The sequence below is a fragment of the Aristolochia californica genome, unplaced genomic scaffold (genome assembly GCF_029961685.1).
Source record: "Aristolochia californica isolate CCGP_79_NKW_82.1479 unplaced genomic scaffold, dmAriCali1.0.hap1 SCAF_7, whole genome shotgun sequence".
In the NCBI taxonomy this organism is placed as follows: domain Eukaryota; kingdom Viridiplantae; phylum Streptophyta; class Magnoliopsida; order Piperales; family Aristolochiaceae; genus Aristolochia; species Aristolochia californica.
The window spans coordinates 2,406,626-2,427,193 of NW_027182268.1; the positions used below are offsets into that span (position 1 = coordinate 2,406,626).

Consider the following 20,568-nt stretch of genomic DNA (forward strand, 5'->3'; position numbering starts at 1 on the left):
ACAGGTGTCGTGGCCGATCAAATTTAATGTGACGAATTGGGGATAAGGTTCGGACCCACTGGAACCAGACCATATTGGCATTGATGAGGTGAGTGATGATGGTATATGATAAGGTGGGGTTGATCATGACAAGTTTTTTAATATTTCTTCTTTTTGCACTCTCTAGAGATGGCTTCTGACTCTTACCTGTTATGCGATTGACGTTGGCCTTCACTTATAAGCCTCCATGGACGACGCAGGGACAAAGCAATCTCGCTTTGAATCTGTACATCCAAACGTTTGTTCTTTTGATCGGTAGGCCAGAGCAAGCAAATGTTCTCTGTATCTCTGTTGGCAAGATCAATTCATAACCCACAAGATTAAACCACCCTGATTCTGTTTCAAACTGCTTCAGCCCCAAGTGAAATTTGAAGGCAAAAACACAAAGCAACAATGTTGAAAAGAAAATTTGGTTACATTGGTGTCTGGAATATGGTAAAGAATTTTTTACTACATAAAGCAAATAAAGACTTGGGGTGGTCTTTACAAGTTCATACATCATCAACACCATTATCAGGCTAATTTTCATCAGTAGCATGTTTGCATATCTGGAGGCAAACAGACAGTCCCTTGAAAGGCCAAAATAGCGGTGATCACTTTTTCTCCAAACCCCTCATTTCTTACACACTTCGACTCTGTTGCTGGGTAGTCGAACTCACCGCGGAGGACAAAAAGCGGACGACAACACACGTAATGTTGTCTGCGCTACCTCTTTGGTACGCTTCCTGCATCAACCTCTTGGCTGCCTGTTCTGGATCATCAATGGATTTAATCATTGAAACGGCCTCCTGGATTGATTTCATGCACCCTCAGGAATATATATTTGGACTTTAGACAACATATACGTAATCATGCTGCAGAACTAAAAACATATGCAAGTTATCCAAACCTCATTTGTCACAACATCCCACAATCCATCACTGGCCAGGATGAGAAATTCAAGTGAGTCATCAATCACCTCTTCCTGCATTTTAAGTGAGCTTAGAATTGATATAAAATAAATATGAGCTCAGAAAGCAGCCAAAGCCCACTATTTGCACTTCCAATAGCTTATGACTTAGCAGGAACTATTCCTTGCAAAGGAAAAAGAGAACCAAACAGGGGCCTCCTTGGGGTTAAATTTACAGCCACATTTAAGAATGTCATCAGTTCAGGTCCACACGGGCCAAAACCCAAAACAGACCTACTTACAAAACCATACCTATTTTTTAACATATTCTCATAATGTACTAAGACCTGTATCCTGGTGCCGTAAGGTTTTGGCACCTTGGCTTGTAGCCAATGTTTCGGTAACAGATGGACCTAAGCAACAACATAACAAAGTAAAAAGCATACTAGTGCACACATAGCCCTTGAAAATAACCTGACTAAAAAGTATGTTGAACTAGGTAAAGTTTGTAGTCGCCGTAGGCCCTAATGTCCTGGCAGGGATTTAATTGTCTAAACATAGACCTAACAGTAAGAAGATATGTCTAGCTCTTGATAAATACACTGGCTAATGTTGGGAATCCTGTAAGCACTGACCAGTTTATACAGTATCTAATACACAAGCAACTAAAGTAAGATACGAACAAAAGGGACAGACTAAAAGAAATGAACCCAAATAGATGTAAATGTTAGTCAAGAAACAAACCTGAATCTCTGGATCTGCAACCACATACTGTTTCAACAGCTTATCCCCAAATGCACGAGAAACAGCAAGAACTCCCCCAACTCGCCATGTCCCTGAGATTAGTTTATTAGTCTATCATGTAACTCCACATACTTAAAATGAACTTACAGGTTTAAGTTATCAAATGATAACATTTATATATGACATCAGAAGGCAAACAGTGCTTCTAAATACCAGCCCACATCACAAATCCTCCAGCTTCCTCAATACGCTGTCGTTCATCAGTTTGGTCAGGCTTGTGATCTCGTGAAACAGCTCTAGCTGCATGAAACAAAATTAAAATAAATAAATAAATAAAATGAGTATATGGATAAATGCTCACACAAAATGCAAAAGCCTTCTCCAGTTGTGAAAAGCCAGTGGTAGCAAGTTATCATGGTTAAAAGAAACAGAAACTCTGTAACAAAGCAAATACCTCATCATCCTGAAATGTACTAAAAAAATATTTTCCCTCATCTGTCAGATATATCCTCCTATAGGTAAAAGTATAACACTTACAATATCTAACAAATTTACACCTTAGGTACCACTAATTACAATCTATCTGTATGTGACACCATATACAACAAACACTAGCGTAAGGATCATAAACAAATATATATTTATATAAAATACATTTATAAGTATATATATAAAGTAAAAATTTTACTAACAATTAAATAATTGGTTAATTTTCTCCAAAATAAAAGATTAACCGAATAAAAAAAATATTTGAAAAATAAAATCCCCCTACTTGGATATTGTCACCCTTTGGATCTATGGCCAGATTGGGTTGTTTCTTAAATCGCATCTCTTTGGTTCAAGTATCAATGGGGTGAGGCACGGCAAATGTAAATGCAACTAAATTCCTGAACTAAAAGAAGAAATTTTCTAAAAAATAATTACTATATTAACCTTTTTTTCATTTAAAAAAAAATATTAACCATTTAAATATTCGGATATATAAATCCTTAAATTTATGTGTATGATAAGATATTTCAAATAATATGCATAAATGGCTTATATACAACATCTCCAAAGAATCTAGTAATATATCAATTGATACTGAAAGGAACATTGCCTATGGACCAAACTAGGAAATAATTGAAACAAGTAATTGCATGCAATAGCCCCAACCTATTTTAACAAGATTCATCAAAAAATGTAATTAATCAATGAACTCTAATTTTATAATTATCACACTATAAATCTCAACAGGGATATGGAGTCTTACCCAAAAACAAAAGACACAAAACAGGATCACAAGGAATTGCTTATGCAAGCAATACATAAGCACATAGAAGTCACTTTTCAATGAAATTACAAGAGCACTATTTCCCTGCCACTTGATGTCCACATAGAGAAATCCCAAATGAATAATAACATCCAGAAGTAGCATCCACAAAGAAATTCCATATCTACACTACTCGTAATATCCTAGAAGAAAATTCTTAAAAAATACACTAAATAAAGAAGAGAGTATTTCGTCAGTTGCCTTTACCATTTCCACCCCTACATATTACAGCCCTTGAGTCTCCAACATTTGCAACAAGCAAGCGGCCACCAACAAGGATAGCGGTGGAAGCCGTTGAACCAGCATCTCTGTTCTGGTTGTTCTCAGATTTGAGAAATTCCGAGTCTGTGTGATTATAAGCATCAGCTGCGAAAAGAAGAAAACAAGAAAGAAATGATCAATTATTCAAGTAAAATATAGACCACATACAATACGCTTGTCCAGTGGATGTGGTTAAAATACATATCTCCACAAGGAAACGAATCGGTACCTATAGCTGATTTGGTGTCAGATATGAACTTTGGGTGCGTAATCAAATTACTAAACAGGTTTTGTTTGACGTACTCCGCAGCTCGTGCACCTCCATGACCTAAGATACAGAGTTGAATGCTACAAAGATTAAAAAGGAAAAAAGAAATTCCAAGTAACTGACATCCTATGCAATCATTATATAACTAGAGGATTCCTATATAGAAAAGAAACACCATCGATCCTTCTACAGCTAGACAAATACACTATGGCATTTCACAATAAACGTTTATACCATCAAAAACCCCAAAAAGACCAACTATTTCTCCATCAACTCCATCAATTCTGGTTTCATAGAAATCCTCCATTGAAGATCTTTTCCCAGGAGAACTTGCATAACCATAGCTAAATTTGCCATTTTGACTGCAGTGAGAATCATTTCAAGTTAGTAAAAATAGCAAAGGCTGATTCAAATACAGTTCTAGACATGAAGCTAGTATGCAAAAGAAGCAAGAAGAACCCCAAAACCATATTGACTGTTGGATGGTTTTCTATACGAAGTCTTACTGAACCAAGAGCGTCAAGGAGAAATCATTAACTAGTGATCTAGACCAACTCTTTAGGACTGAAAAGTCTAACAAATTAAACAGAGATGAGCAACAGCAAGAGACATTTTGGAGAACCGTTTTAACCAACAACCCTGAGTTTTTTTTTTTTTTTTTTTTTTTTTGAAAAAGAACAACCCCTGAGTTGCTCGATTACTTTCAACCAAACAACATTATTATATACATACAAATACATACATAAACATATACATATTCACACACATGCATGCATACCTATGTTTAAGTGTGTGTGTGTGTGTGTATATATATCTAAATACATGCATATATCATATATATAATGACATTCATAGAATTTATAATGAAACGGCAGGCAACCATAAATTTAATCGAAGACACCCATAACTACAAGGTCCACCACAAACCAACTGAAACGTATAATTCAATAAACATAGTGGAATATGTTGTTTAATGAAATTTCAAGTACACGAATTAACACATAGGAAAGACAGAACTCAAATAAATAAAAACTGAAAGCTGGGAACGGAAGATGCAAAAGGATTGTCCTCCGTCACAAAGCAAACACGAATCTTAGAAGAGATCAATGATCTATTCCTGAGCTATGATAATAACAACGATGGAAACCACTCGAATAAAACAGGCAAAGCAACAGGAAGGCTAGGAGTGATTTTCAGTAAAGCCTTCCCGACTGACCTGCTTCCGCCTGCAACACCAACCCAACTTTCCCAACCATCATCCTTGAAATCATCAAAAGTTGTCTAACCATTTTATTTATTTTTCTGCTTTCTTCAACAAGTATAATGTAAGGACTAACGAACCCAATAATGATCGTCATAAGCGCCCGACAGAATTAAAACCATTTGATTAATAATGGAGCATATCAACAGAGAGAAGGAAGAACCAAGTAAGAGCAAATAAAGAAGCGATTGCACCTCAGGCCCCCGCCACTGACCGGGGAGTCTTCTAGCTGAGTCCCGCTCGTCGACAAAACAGAATTCAGGTAACCCATGTTGACGAAAACAAAACCCCGAACCAAATCTTCACCAGCGCCAAAAAAAATAAAGTACTCTTTTCCCGCCTCAAAAGGAAAGAAAAAGATGAACGAGAGAGAGAGAGAGAGAGATGTAATGAAATCTATTTTCGCTTACGCGGAAACAAAGCTACAGGTAACCCAGTAAATTGAACCCTCACCATCACCGAGAAATCCTGAAATCCCCTGCGCAGAAATTTCCAGAGTTTCAAACAGTAATCCAAAAGCAAAAGTTGAACAATCGAGCAGAATTTGATGTAGGATCTGAAAATTGCAGCAAAAGGAGAGAAAAGGAGAAAGCCTAACCTGAGAAAGGATTTGTGAAAAAAGTGTGCTTTCCAGGTTGGTAATTGGAGGGAAGAGAGGCGATGTGCGACGAGGAGAAAAAAGAGGAAGAAGGGGTCGTTTGTCCTTGGTGTCGAAAACAGGGTCGCCGAAGAGTACGTGTCGCCGTTGTATAAGGAAACCCCTCGGCGACTGAGTCAAGCCTCGTTACCGGTGCATCCGGTTTTATCTTATTTTTGGTTACTTCTTTTTCCGATTATCTAATCCTGCTTAATATATGTTAAGTATACTCATAATCAAGTGTGACATCATATCCATGTATTTATGTTGCAATTGGAATGTAGATGATCTATATACTCGTGCTATATGTGTGTGTTTGTGTGTTTGGGGGTATGTGTATGTATATGTGTATATGTATTTGTGTGTGCATTCATATGCGTACATATCATTCACTCATACGTGAACCGGGAAGGAGAGTCTAAATTTAAGTTGAGTAAGTGATGCACAAAACATAATTTTTCTATCATTTCTTAAAAAATTATACTAATAAACTACTTGCAAAATCTTCATAAATTTTCAAGCCTAATAAAATCAAATAAAAAGGTTTTTAAAACATTTTTAATGTTTTAGATATTTATTTTAAAACATTTTTAATTATTTTGAAGATTAAATTTTTAATTAATCGCATCAAGTGGCACAACAGGCTTCAGAGCTGCTTGAACTGATGAAAGACCCAGAGGTGCATCTTTTGAGGAATAAAAAGATGTATCCTAATAAAAGGTGACATCCCTAAAGACAATTAACTTCCGAATAGAAGGATTATAACAGACATGACATTTTTGGGTATGAGAGTAACCCAAAAAGATACACTTAAGAGACTTAGGCTCAACCTTATTCTTTCGAGGGGATGTGACATAAACAAAACATGTGCAACCAAAGACCTTCAAAGGAAGGGATAATTCATCCGAAAATAATAATGAGTAAGGGGTTTTCAACTACACCATTTTGTTGAGGGGTGTAGGCACATGGAGTTTGATGAATAATATCATTATCATGATAAAAAATATTGAAATTCGCAAGATAGGTACTCTTCAGCATTATCTTATCGAAATACTTGTATTTGTTTTCCAAATTGAGTGGATATCAAAAGGATTTGAATATGGATAAAAAATTAGACCGTTCTTAAATAAAAAATAGTCATGTGACTCAATGATGTCATCAACAAAGGAGACAAAATACTTAACTTGAGATATGTTTGAGACACGTAAGGGTCCCCATGCATCTTAATAAATTGATGAAAATGGAGCAACACCTTTAAGTTTAGTTGGTGTTTGCTCAACTCACAGACTTCACGATTGAAATTTGACATTCTTCACGATTGAAATTTGACATTCTACTGACTCCTCATTGGAGAGATCCACTCCGCAATGGCAAAGGATAGCCGTAATCTCTCGAATGAAGGGTAAATCATCCACTTTCGAGTTTGAGCCTATGTTGGCCATCCAACTCGCCATAAAGTAACCAAAATCAAGTTGTAGCTTCTGAAAGATTGCCATCATCCAAAAGATATCTACTATCGTGGTGAGCCTCAAATATATCCCCTTCCTCAGATTGAGGACATGTAACTATCTCCATAATCACCCACTAAGGTATGCCGAGGTCCTTTATCTTGTTCTCATAGGAGCTCCAGACTATCTGCCCAAACACCAAAAGGATGGCATCCTGAATGTTCTGCAAGAGGTCCAAGTGAAGATCCATTGGCCAATTTTCCTTAACATGTCGAGTCATGCCCATGAAGGATGTAACAAGGAGGTTATTCAAGTTCATAGATTGAATGGATATCATCGTCTTCTTCATGTATGAAGAGAGCTTAAAATTGTGGAGTCCTAGCTCCTCCACCTCAAGATTCGAGTAATATACTTTTACAAGGAAGGGGTAAACGGCTCTGCTCTCTCCAATAGACCTCTATAGGGTCTAAGCAACTCGTCAAAGTCTTCAATCTCTCTGTCACAAAAAGATATATCTATTCTACTCTACTCCACAATACTCCTTGAGACAAAGCTAAAAAAATACCTTCCCCTTTGTTGTCGTGTGCAAAAATACTTGCACCAATTCAAAATTTCTTCACAAACATCGCTCTCCTTGATGGGGGTTTCTTATTAGCCATCACCTTCATCCTCACCATGGTGGAAAAACGAGTTTGGGAGAGATTTGGGCGAAAATGAGGGTTTTAGCCTTGAATTCAAACAGAAATCGATGGAAAAACAAAAGAGAAGGAAATATTGGGGCATAGGAGCACTGATTTGAAGTGAAGAGATTAAGTTAAAAATAGTTTTTGTCTCATCAACTTCTCAGTTCGTATCATGAGTGATCGATCATTCTGTTTCAATTGATCGATCAATTTTTCTTGTTGATTATCGATCAATCAATGACCTGGTCAAAATGACAAAAATGTAATCTCTTGATTTCTACTTCACTCTTTCGGCACTACAAAAGTGGGATATATTCATTAAGCTCAAATTTTTCAGCTTAAGTGAACCAAGGTGGGTTACTCATGCCTAGTTCTCCTAAAAGCTTAGAAAAACAGTCAAACCCTAATGGAGAGGTATTTTATTCCATTAGTTATGGTAATTTTTTTGTAACCAAAATATTACGAAATAAGGAGAATAAAATATGAAGATTTTTCATCTATGAATAATTTTTTTAACAAAAAAAAATTGTAAACCAAAATTATTTTTCCTTGCAAACTAAAATTATAAATACCAATTTGAGAGAAAATATTGAAGAACATGTATGAGAGAGTCTTACATGACTCTCATAGAAAGAAGTCTCACATAACAATAATTAATATGGCGGAACTCTGAGTTTCATGGATGTTTCACAAAAGTGTTTGAGTTAAAATGTGTTTTAGTTATTTATTTATGTTTAATTATTTAATTATGTTAGGAGTTGGACGTTAGGCGTAATTGAGATATATAAATATTCCTGCTATATTTTAGGGGAGATTTACTAAACATGCCACGCAAAACAGAAAAGAGAATCACGGATTCGCATTTCGCGACCGACCCGGAGCAAGGGCAATTGACCAAACTACCAAAGCCATGGGCGCCGCGACTCTGTCTAGGAGCCTTTATGGGACTGCCACCGAGTCGCAGTACCGGAGTTTACCTAGTCACAACCCATCTTGCTCCAGTACAACCAAAAGCATTCTCCGCTTCGCCGATCCGGTAAATGCCACCGAGGCCGATCGACGTCGGAAACTGACAGGATTCGCCGCCTCCTCTCAACTGCAACTAAAACGGTGTTCGTCTTCTGTTTGTTCAAACGCTTTCCGCCGGACAATCTCTTCTTTTTTTGGCTCGATCGAAGGCGGCGGAAAAGGGCCGTCTACTTGGGTTTTGGATAATTGGTCTGAGCGATTGGGTCTGATCTGGAGGGACAGATTCGGAATGACGAAGCTAGGAGGTGCTTTCCTGGCTTTTGCTGTTGCCTTCTCTCTCTACACCGCTGCTGCAGAGGAATCCGCACCTGAAGAGGCTTTTGTTAGAAAAACCATTTCTTCTCACGAAATTGTGATTTTCTCTAAATCATACTGCCCGTAAGTTTATGCTCTTTAATGGCCGCTGCTACTTAGTGTTTATATACACTGTTTCTCTTTCTTCTTTGGCGTATTTTTCTCATAAAAGATTAAACTAAAAGTGAAGAGGCATTCTTATGTTTTGTGTTTTCCAATAGTGAAGAGACATAGGGAGGTTGAAGTGGTTAGACAATCATATTTTTTTTAGTATCTTACCTTTGTGCCCTTGAAAATCAAATTAAGGATAGAATTACCGACACGGGCAGTTGAAATGACTCTTATGGTCATCCTCTCACAAATTTCTGTGTAATTTATGTAACTCTTATGCTTTAATTGTTTTGTTAACCTTCCTGAATTCATAGTCACTGCTTGTAGCTGAAAGATAGATATATTGATTACACTAATGGCGGAAGCCTTTTTAGCTCTAAATTAAGTTCTCTGGCATGGAGATTTCTTCGATGCAAGACTGACTCAGAAATAGAGCTGAGCGTACTTGTCTTTCACTTGAAACTAGATCTTTCGAACTTCCACATTTTCTGCTAATAAAAAGTGTTGGAGTTTCAGAAGAAAATAATTTATTGACTGTTCTAAATTGAGTATATTGGGTTCTATCTATAATAGAGAGAGTAAATAAAATCAGAGTTGAATTACACCCAACGTATAACTTCTAAATATAAGTCTTAAAACAATTAAATACTGTAACATAAACAAAAGACTGATAATACTAAAATTCTTTCTTGGTGAGACTTCCTCCCATGAGACTCCAGTAAGACTCCACCGTATTGATTATTTCATTGTGAGATTTCTTTGTGTGAGAGTCGTGTAAAACTATTCCATGTATGTTCTTCAATACTCCCTCTCATGTTGGAATTTTAACTTCATCTTGCAAAGAAAAAAATTCTTGGTTTTCAAATTTCTTTGGCTGAAAAATTCTTCAGCTTGTTCTCGCCTTAGATATTCTGGTCACATAAAATTTATCACAACTTGTGGAATAGAATACCTATTCCTTGTACTTCTTCTTCTACTTCTCCCCCTCAAGTTGGGAATAAAAAGGTCATAAAGACCAACTTGGACAATAAAAATATGAGAGAAGAAAAATCACTCTAGTTGAATGACAAAAATCCCTTTACCAATCATAAAACTACCAAAGTATAAAAAAATTTGCTCAATTTCAAAGGCGGAAAAAACGGCCAAGCTTTAGGGCACAAAAAAGAAATTACTCACAATGTAATGCAACTAAGGGAAAATCACCACTTGGGTGAATAAAAAGACTTGACCATATAATCAACTAACAAGAATCCTGATCATGATATTTGTCTAATAAACTGATAAAAAATTTGATCAATCAATATGACGTGTAAATTTGATAAAAAAACAACCACTGAAATTCAAGATTAAGGTCAGTAAATTAAAGGGAAACCTGTTGGGCAAAAGAGTCTACCTGATGTTGATACAGCCATGCAATAAAAAAAAGTACTAGTAGCCTCCTTGACTGCTGCTTTGGTGCTGTTGTCTGCAAGTAAGTGCTTTACTTTTGATAGCAGTAACAAGGCCATGGAACATGTTAGAAGACGGGTAGTAATGGCCAAGGGAAGTTTGGAAATCATTCTATCTCACTTCGTCGTCTTTCCGAAATAAGTTAAACTCAGAGATTCAACCAAAACTATCCAGAACTCCTTTGTTGTGTCTTTGTTCCTCACAGTCTCTGATTCTCGGCAGCCTCCTTCCTATCAGCACCAATCTCGACTTCTACCAAATATAGATGGTGGTTGCCTATATCTTCAGATAGAACACCTTGAATCACCTGTAGTAACCAAGGGAATCAGTTTCATGTCGCAAAGTAGCTGCATTTTTCTAAGAAGAGATCAAAGATTATAGAAGTTGTAGCAGCAGTAGTAACACTCATAGATATGGCTTATTGCCATGGAGGACCAATATAATCCAAAATCCCTGCATCTTAAAGTTTGTTCTGATCACGATCAGTGACATTGAAAACATCAATCAACCATCCTCCATCTCCAACAGTAAAAGGAACCCAAAAGAAAAAGACAACCCACCCAGAAACTAAATTTATTTGGGCCAGTTACTGATTCTCCACCTTAAGTTCTCTAGCACAATTCTCTTTTTTCTGCATGAAAGGCTGAACTGGTGGAACCTAGTTGCTGGGAGGAAGACCAGCACAACAAGGAATCAGAAACTTCATCCTGTGTCACCGCCACTCCCTGTCGAATGCCTCTCTACTGTTTTTGCCGTTGCTGCTATAACTTCAGCTTTTATAAAAAGAAAATGGAATGGCCATGTCACAAATTTTTAGCAACACATACAATGAATGACCCAGCTTCCAGCTGCATTACCACAAGAAGCATCCCCAATTTCTGATCGTTACAGATTTTTGTGGGCCCACTATCAATTCAGACAATTGCTCTTCACTTTTGAGAAAATAAGACGTGACAGAGTAAGGACTCCACAGATGACAACAAGATGACAGAGTAAGTAAAGAGTCATGAGCAGTTTTTGAGTTTCTAGATCTCCTCTTTCAGACTCGAACATAGAAGGAAGATGATACAAGAAATTTGAATTTGAATATTAGAGAAACTCAACTCAGAAAGAAGACCTTGAAAGTGTGGTGCAGTTGGCAGTCTTTTTTAAATTGGGTTTATTAGATTCTACCTGGAAAAAATTGGGGTTTCTGGCGGTGCTGGTATAGGGAAGAAAGTCACGAAGGTGAGAAAATACAAGTTAGAATCTCTTCTCCAAGATGTTAGGGCTTTAGACATGCCAACGATGGATTCCAATAATTTTGATCATTCGTACGCATAGCATAATTGGATCTCCAATCTAGGTTAGATTTCTGATCCACCTTACATGTTTAGCAGTTAAAATATGGTTTAGAAGAGTTGTATTTCCAAACACAAGGAAGCCAGTGACCACAGTTACCTGGACCCGGTTATCAATAACCGCCACCATGGAAACAGCATCACTAGCTTCAGATCTTGCACTAGAGCACGTAAAGACTCGAACGAGAATTGTTACTACTCTCTGAAACCAAAGGGTACAAACTCCTTAGGCAGCGGGATATCGCACAAGGAGACATGCAAAGTTGCTCTGCGGGTAAACAAGGCTGAGTTAAGCAATTCAAAGGTTTTTTTATGCTGCTTTGGAGAATAGTAGCCTGGTAGTTGCTGAATTTTGTGGTTGTAAGATGGGGTGACCAAGTGAAGGATACCAGTAGAACAGATTCAGCTGATGCACGCTATATGGTAACAAGCTGAGGAATCACATAAGATTTTGGGTCCACAACGCCAGAGATGAGATTGGACAAGGGGTTGAGCAAAAACTAATTTTTTTCTTTTGTAACAGTTAAAGATCAATTGAGGAAGGGAAAACTAAGCTAAGAAAAATGAAGCAATCAAACAAAAAGCTATAAACCAAAACTAACAAGAAGAGAGAACTTGAATAACAAAGGAACATCTTCTCTATGGTTGATGAAGTCAACTCAAAAATCCTTCTAATACCATGTTGGAATTTTAAGAGAAGAAAATAATTCATTGAATGTTGTAAATTGAGTACACTAGGTCTTTCTCTATACTAGAGAGAATACATAAATCAAAGTTGAATTAAACTATCCATGTCCTAGTTACACCCAAAGTACAACTTTTAAAGCTATGTCCTAAAACAATTAAACAACTATAATATAAACAAAAGGATAATACTATAAAAATTACTACTTGGTAAGACTTCCTCCTATGAGACTCCAGTAAGACTCCATATTCTTTCATTGTGAGACTTCTTCACATGAGAGTCATATAAGACTCTTCAACAAAAAGCTACATTGCAACTTAACGGAATGGTTGCTAGCACAGGATTTCTTAGTATAATATGGATTAAGGATTGAGTGGAACTTAGTATTATATAGATTAAGGACTGAGTGGAACTTAGTTTTATATAGATTAAGGACTGAGTGGATCTTTGAAGTCATCATTTGTTCATTATGAGTTCATAAATGCTTATATATCATTAATCTGTGTTGCTTCTCTCTGCCATGCTACATCAATTCCAATCAGTGAACTCATTTCTTCTTGGATATGGTTCTGTGATCTGCAGTTATTGTAGAAGAGCAAAGGCTGTTTTCAAAGAGATGAACAAGATTGCACATATCATTGAGCTAGACCAGAGAGGTTTTTCCTATAACCTATTTCTACCAAAAGCTACTGTTGTATTATAGTAGGATACAACTCAAAAGCTGCTGCTGGATCTTTATTGATAGTTTCAAAAAACTTCTTGATTACCCACTTCAACTACTTCCTTGGAAATGGATGAAACAAAAATGTTTGGCATGTTGTGTATGCAGCTAAAATGGCCTTGAGCTTTTCTTGATGTGGAATGTCACTACCTGTTTCTAATGATATTGGGTTTAATCCACTTGTGTAAATATGGGGAAGGATTATCCATGAAATAAGCTGAACTGTTGTCACTGAGTCAATGTGTCTAATGTCCCACAGGATATTAGAAGAGTTCTTCACTGAGTGAAGGTGTCTAATGTTTCACAACATATTAGAAGAGGTTTTCACTGAGTGAAGGTGTCTAATGTTCCACAGGATATTAAAAGAGTTCTTGGGATTTATAAAATTGAGGCATGGGTATTAGGATTGGCTAATTATTCTGAGGTTCCCTACTGTGTCAGATCATGCTCCAGCCTTGTGCAAATGTAATAACTAACACTGCCTCTGTTTGTCTATAGGAAATTTACAAAGTGAAAGTGAATTTATGAATTTGCAATCATATCTTTTCTTCATATGTTGACTGTTTCTCAATTCTTTTTATTTTATTTTTTCCTCTTTGTGAATGCTTTCTGCTTTCTGTGTGCTTCACTGCAGTGTTCTATTTGTGTTTTCGATTTCTTTGCTCTAGTCACATCTGAGTCGAATATAGATTCTTGTAAGCATTACGGTGTCTCCAAAGAATCTGCAGAGATATGCTTTGATTAGGTTTTTGAATGCTTTATGTGTGCTTTACTGTATAGTTGTTTTTGATTCCTCTTGATCCAGTCACATCCCAGTTGGATACAATTGTTTGTTAACATTGCTGTTGAGGTGCCTCCAAAGATTCTCTAGGATACCCCTACTGCAAATGATACTTTCCTTAGCTAACCTTTATAATGTTCTTTATGAGTTTTTTAGATGATCGAAGCACCTGATTTATCTCATGTGCAAAGGATATGTTTGACATGATGCCTAGGTAGCTTGGTAGTTACTTTTCTTATTTTCTTCTTTTGTTTAGTTTGCAGACCTAGACTTACCAGCCAGAGGGACATGTTTTAACCTATCGAATCACTGCAAATAACAAGGGGAGATGCCTGATCAGGGTAGCAAGACAAGTCACCACCAGCCGTCTTCCTGGGTGTAGGAGGCCATGTGGACACTCCCCTTGTATTAAAAAATCCCTAACTAATCAATCAACACTCTCAGAAATCCCAACCATGTAATTGAAGTCCCAAAGTTAGGAAACTCAAATTTAGAAAATGAATGCAGTAGAGAACACAGAAGACAAAAGAATTAAATAGAGTTTGCATGAGAAGGTTTAGGAATGTTTGATATAGATAAAACATACACCATGAGCAGGGTTTTGTCATATTGGTTAACGGATTAGTAAAAAGTGGATGAAGACTAAAAATGACATGAGTAAGTAGTGAGGAAAGACTTGATGAAGCCAAACTTAGCAAGGAGGGTAGTGATAGGGATCAAGAGTTCCAAGTGAGTTCAAGGAGGAAAAAGACGAATGTGGCTATTTGGCTCAACGAGGAGCCCAAGATTTGAGTTCTGTTAGGTTTTTTTTTTTTGAAATGGTGCTGATTTTATTAAGACGATGGCTCAAAAGAGCAAATTATAAAGGAGGGAAGTCTTCCCAACAATGAGAGATTGTTGGAAAGTTTAGAATTTTGCCTATTTAAGCCAAAGAGTTGGCTGATCTAGGAATGAAATTCCAATTACAATAGATAGAAGATACAATGTCAACAATACAATCTGTGATGGGCCAGTGGCGCCAAGGGGGGGAGCTGTCTTTGGAACACCAACTGATGACAATCTTCGAGTCTCCTTCAATGATTAACTTGCCATGGAGACGTTCCTTGAAAATTTGGACGCTGAATAGAAGAGTACTAACTTCAGCAGTATTAGCATCAACAATGCCCACCAGTCTAGCATACGATAGAATAGGGTCTCTCCATTGTGCCCTTTGAAAACACCGCCTGCTCCAACTAGTCCAGGACAACCAATAACACTACCATCAAAATTGAGTTTTATACTGTTACAAGGGAGAGGATCCCAGATGGCCATAATTGGAGTCTTGAGTTCTGTTAGTTAGTAGTAGGAAATTGGGTGGGTTTTAGTTGTAATTTAGTTTTATTTTCTTTAGGTTATGTTTTAGCTGGGCTTTGTCTTGGTCCGTAAGAGTTAATTGGATGTATTTTTAATTTTAATGTTTTAGTTTAATGGGACCTTTAATTGTTAGTTTAAGGTCCATTAGGGTTCTTTTAAGTTTTAATCTTAACCCTTAGATTCAGTCAATAAGATGTTTTTTTCTGTGCTTTTAAATTTAGGATTGTGACTATTTATAGCCACTAGGTTCCTGTTATCCACTTAATGAAGGAAATTCCAGAATTATGCTTTCTTGGAAGTGAATTCCAAAAATCAGGTATGATGCCTCTTTTTCTCCTTTTTTTTACTCTTAATTTTTCCTTCCAAAAAAATTCTTCTTTTACTGTACTTTCATTCCAGTTCTATTTTAGCAAGAAAGAAGCCATTTTTTTGTTTTGTTTTTATTGTAGCACGGTAGTGGCCCTAAAGTTGTTTTTTTCTCTTTTTTATCCACTTTTCTTTTAAATTTGGTACTTTTTCTTCGATTTCTGAACTATTTTCTTCATTTACAGCATCTGTCTATGGTTTCCACATTCACCTTTAGTTCTTTCATTAGAATTTAGTTTTTCTTGTTTGGATTGCCTAAATCAAAGTAGGGCAGACCTAGAAATTGCATATTTTTTATTTCTTGACCAATTTTGAGCTCTTTTGAGCTGTATTTTCCTATATCCCCCTTGATTTGTTAAGAACTTCCATCCCTAAGGTATTTTCTTCTTTAGTTAGTGCTTGCTATGCATGTTTTTAGTGACTTTATTATAATTTTATTGTTTTTAATTTGCTCCTATAGTTAATGCTTGCTATGCATGTTTGTAGTGACTTTATACATTTTCATTGTTTTAAGTTATTTTTTTCTATGGTGATAGCATGCAAGTAATATACCGTATTTCCTGTTGTTTAGTTAGCCCCTTGGTGACGTAATTCAGCACCTATTAGAATCCTAGAACCTGAAGTTCTTGCAGTTCTACACCAATCTCGGTACTAGAGTTTTGTTTAGGGCATTATTTTAGACCTTCCCATACCTTTCTCTCATTACCCTGTGTATGTCCACTCGCAGTGAGTTAGATTACCTCAAAACGATGTCCCTTGAACAAAAGGCAAAATTGTTAGTGCACATAATTGCCAAGTTGGTGAACTAAAAATCCAGTTTGTTAAATTTTCCAAAGAGACCCAAGGATGTTTTATGAGTATGGAGGTTGCTAACCAATTTCAATGGACAAGGGCAGAAAGATAGGGGAACCGTGAGTCATCTAATACCGGTGGAACTGTTAGACAGGTTAGAAGGGAACAAGCTCAAGAAAACACCCCTAGAGGCCTGCGTCAATACCCATGTTCTCCACATTTCAAAATTTTGGATGAGTGGGAAGTCCCAGGACCATGACGTGGTCTCAATTGAAATGATTGGGGAGTGATATTTCTTAGAAGATTAAAATTGAGCACCCTAGTTATGGTGGGAAACTCGATCCAAAGGTTTTTCTTGTTTGGTTATCTAACATGGATATTTATTTTGATTGGTATGGTATGACTGGTAGCCAACGTGTGAGGTTTGCCAAGATGAACCGGTCAAGCCCAGCATCACAGCATTAATGGCAAATCCAACGTTTAGGACAGGATCCTATAACTTTTTGGGATGAGATGAAAGAAAAACTCAGAGAGAAGTGTCTTCCTATGTCTTTTAGGGATCAGTTAGTGGATCAACTGAAAATATAGCAACAAAATAACATGACAATTTTTTGAATACATGAGGAAATTTGATGAATTGATGGTCCATTGTAAAATTCAAGAAGACCCCAGGTTGACACTTTCTCGATTTTGTATAGGGTTAACGCCTGAAATTAGATGTGCAATGATCTACACATTGTGGACTTTGTAGATCAGACATTCCAAATAGCCCTTGAGTTAGAACAGTAAGCTAAAGAACCTATCACCAAAAGATTTACTTCCCAAGTTGGACTAGTTATAGTCGGTCTACTGTTAACAACTCAACAATGTCAAAGGGTAGCAACCAGTCCAAACCTCTAGTTAAAGACAACAAAGGAAAGGAATTTGTTGCTGAGAGTTCTAAGGACAACACCAAACAAGTTTGTTATAGGTGTAGGGGTGCAGGCCACTATGGCTATCAGTGTCCTTCTAAGAACCTCTATACTAGGGTAGAAGATGGAGATGAAGAGGAATGTGATAGGGGGTGCATTATTCATGAGCCTGAAGGAGGAGCAAGTGATGGAGATGGTGTTGAGCCAGGAGGTAAGATATCTCACATGAAGGTTGTGACATGCATGGTTACTCAAATAAGAGTGAAGATGAGAGGAGGAGCACAAAGATTTTTTACACTTACGTGTGGTGATTAAAACTGCAAACAAATCATCAATGTGGGCAGTTGCATGAATGTTGTCTCCAAAAATGTCATTCAAAGGCTTGGTTTGAAACATGAACCACATGCACAGCTTTTCAAAGTAGCTTGCATAAACCAAATCACCATTCCAGTCAACCAAAAGATGAGGAGAAGCCCCTGCCCTCCCTTGTCAGTGTTGAAAGAGAGGGACGGGGCTGCACAACCCCTCTGCCCTTGTCATGCTAAGTGAACTTCCTTGCTTGTGAGAGGTGGCCCAGTTGTCTGGGCTGGGTCATCCGATTCATCTCTTGAACCAACAAACCTGAATCGACCAACCAGATTTTAACCCATTCCTTGTATGCTGCAAATCCGAACGAGGGAGCGGGTATAGCTGAACCCAATTCATCCTGGTGGTTTGGTCTGGATTTTATAATAGTGAATTTTTTAATTAGTTTGAATAATAAAAACTTATTCATTAAATTAAATTTTATGACAAAGATATTAACATAATAGCTATGATAACAATTGCTTAATTTTATTAATGCCAACTCTTTAATACATTATGTTAAGTTGGGTCCAAAGCCCATCCCAAAATGACTAGCCACCTTAGGAAGCCTCTTTTCTAGCTAATAAACTTAAGATCTTTGTACTCGGTAATCCATGTGGGAATATTCCTTAACACTCCCCCTCACGTGTAGACCCTCTATTGTGGCTCTACAAGTGGATAATTTAGGAGTAGGTAGTTAGGTGTAGGCCTTCTTTTTTGTGGCTCTACAAGTGGATAGTTTAGGTGTAGGCCCTCTTTTGTGGCTCTACAAGTAGATAGTTTTTAGGTGCAGGCCCACATATGAGTACCTGCTCTGATACCATGTTAAGTTGGGTCCAAGGCTCATCCCAAAATGACTAGCCAACTTAGGAAACCTCTTTCCCAACTAATAAACTCAAGATCTTTGTACTCAGTAATCCATGTGGGACTATTCCTTAACACATTCTTTTAATTGTATTAATATCAGATTTCTATTGTTTATAAATGTAAATAAGTCCAATAGTCTCACTACTGTTAGAATCCTATATTCTAGAAACATTTACCCTAGAATTCAATATACCAACAACAGAATTCTTGTGAAAGAATTTCAGTATCTTAATTTAACCCCCCCACCCCCACATGAAATTAGCAAATAATAGATCAGAATAAGCAAAACAGTTCTTTTAGCCACAGGAAAATAGGTTGCAAGGCTTTGACAATGTTGATATCACTAACCTGTGATTTGCTTCTTTTTTACATTGTATTTCCATTAGATCAGTTGTGAGCTATCTCTCTTCTCCTTGGCAAAAAGCACTATTTTCCTTCCTTCCCTAGATCATGGATGTGAACCATGTGATTCTTTGGTGCCATTTATTCGTACCTGAATGGTTCTTTGGTGCCACACCTGAAATGATATTTTTTTCTTGAAGGAGGCTGCTTAGTTTAGCAGATCTTCGTTTTTGATAACTGGTAAACAGTATCATTAGTGGCTCTTCGTTTTTGACAGATGACGGTTTCGACATCCAAGATGCTCTAAGCGTGGTTGTTGGGAGGCGTACTGTACCTCAGGTGTTTATAAATGGGAAGCACATTGGTGGCTCAGATGGTAATATAACATCTCTCTTACTTTTTAAATCGATTTAGATTACAAACAGTGCTTCTTTTGGCAGTTCATAATTGAAAATCTTATCAAGAATGACTCTCTTGGTTGCAGATACTGTTGAAGCATATGAAAGCGGGAAATTGGCCAAGCTTCTTAGTGTTACTCCGAAAGATGATCTTTGAATAGAAAACATAATTTTAGTCCCAGAATCAGAGAGTATTATGCCTGCGCAAACATTGTTTATCATTAATGTTTCGATGAAAACCATTTTGACTTTAGACGACCTTTGGTTGAGAATGTGACAGCTAAATTCTCTTTTGAATGTTCTATAATCGACCCTGTTACTTAGAGTCAAATTAACTATGTCATTACATAACTATTTTCGAAGGCCTGATTACATTATTGTCTACTTAGGGAGTTATACCACTCAATTGGCGATACCAATCAATTCACAAAGCACACTATCACAATAGATTATAAACTAGATTTCTCAAGCCTAGAATCCTACTCGAGCCTTACATTTGATTCTCCTACTCTAAATAAATAGAACTCTAATTACATTGAAAGAGATTAACTGAAAGAATACTACTCCTACTCGTCTAACTAGAGAACAACAAAAGTTCAACTATAACACCCACCCAAACACTTCGGGAATTATTGTCAGGATTTGTAGGAGCAAACACCTAGACCTAAAAGCGATTTAGATTACGACTTTGTCAATATAGGTTGGTTCAAATATAGGAAGTAATTAAAAATTCTACCACTTTTAAAAAGTATTTAGCATATGTAAAAGTTAAAACATGAATACTTAGCTCCTTTTTTCGGCCAAACTTTGAGTTAGAGACTTCAATCTTAGATTTCAAAATTTAGCACTTGGAAACCCCTAAAGATGATAAGAAAAGTTTTAAAATTTTATGTTTGAGTTGTTGTTTAGGGTAGAAAAGGTTTGGGTATTTATAGGTCAAAATCCCAATTCAAAAAACTAGTCATTGCTTAAAATCAGCCGTGCTCCTAGATCTTGTAAAAATTATAAAAACAGTATTTTAAAACATAAAAATACTTAATAAAGTCTAATTGTGTTGTTTGTTATTTTGGTAAATCACTTACAAAATTGAAGACCTACAACCAAAGTTATGGCCTTTGAAAGGTCTTGGATTTCCATATTGTAGTTTGGGGTCGTATCCTTTGCTTTGGTAGAATCTTTTATGCTCCAACTACTCATTTGGAGGTCGGATCCTTTGTTTGACTCAACTCCTATGACTTTTGT

The 20,568-nt window shown here is 36.8% G+C and overlaps 2 protein-coding genes across 2 annotated transcripts; one reads left to right on the forward strand and one right to left on the reverse strand.

Moving 5' to 3' along the window:
• Positions 1-356: 356 nt before the first annotated feature.
• Positions 357-5,480, reverse strand: LOC137936616 (probable protein phosphatase 2C 59). The gene is made up of 9 exons (XM_068781402.1): positions 5,373-5,480; positions 4,969-5,252; positions 3,748-3,875; positions 3,475-3,573; positions 3,192-3,350; positions 1,886-1,972; positions 1,673-1,764; positions 929-1,003; positions 357-827 (listed from the first exon to the last, which is right to left on the reverse strand). Exons 2-9 carry the CDS (start codon positions 5,043-5,045, stop codon positions 660-662), a joined length of 885 nt encoding a protein of 294 aa, XP_068637503.1. The 5' UTR covers positions 5,046-5,252; positions 5,373-5,480; the 3' UTR covers positions 357-659.
• A 2,933-nt stretch (positions 5,481-8,413) lies between these two features.
• LOC137936927 (glutaredoxin-C8-like) lies at positions 8,414-19,710 on the forward strand. The gene is made up of 4 exons (XM_068781902.1): positions 8,414-8,949; positions 13,033-13,106; positions 19,206-19,304; positions 19,413-19,710. Exons 1-4 carry the CDS (start codon positions 8,453-8,455, stop codon positions 19,481-19,483), a joined length of 741 nt encoding a protein of 246 aa, XP_068638003.1. The 5' UTR covers positions 8,414-8,452; the 3' UTR covers positions 19,484-19,710.
• Positions 19,711-20,568: the final 858 nt, after the last annotated feature.

Bases quoted from the DNA above. Each gene is read 5' to 3' on its own strand.
- LOC137936616 (XM_068781402.1), bottom strand. From the start codon at position 5,045: ATGGGTTACCTGAATTCTGTTTTGTCGACGAGCGGGACTCAGCTAGAA. The intron at 3,876-4,968 runs GTGCAATCGCTT...TTCTCACTGCAG, and splicing joins GTCAGTGGCGGGGGCCTGAG to TCAAAATGGCAAATTTAGCT. The intron at 1,004-1,672 runs GTTTGTTTCTTG...CTTAAAATGCAG, and splicing joins TTGCAGATCCAGAGATTCAG to GAAGAGGTGATTGATGACTC.
- LOC137936927 (XM_068781902.1), top strand. From the start codon at position 8,453: ATGGGCGCCGCGACTCTGTCTAGGAGCCTTTATGGGACTGCCACCGAG. The intron at 8,950-13,032 runs GTAAGTTTATGC...TGTGATCTGCAG, and splicing joins TTCTCTAAATCATACTGCCC to TTATTGTAGAAGAGCAAAGG. The intron at 13,107-19,205 runs GTTTTTCCTATA...CGTTTTTGACAG, and splicing joins CATTGAGCTAGACCAGAGAG to ATGACGGTTTCGACATCCAA.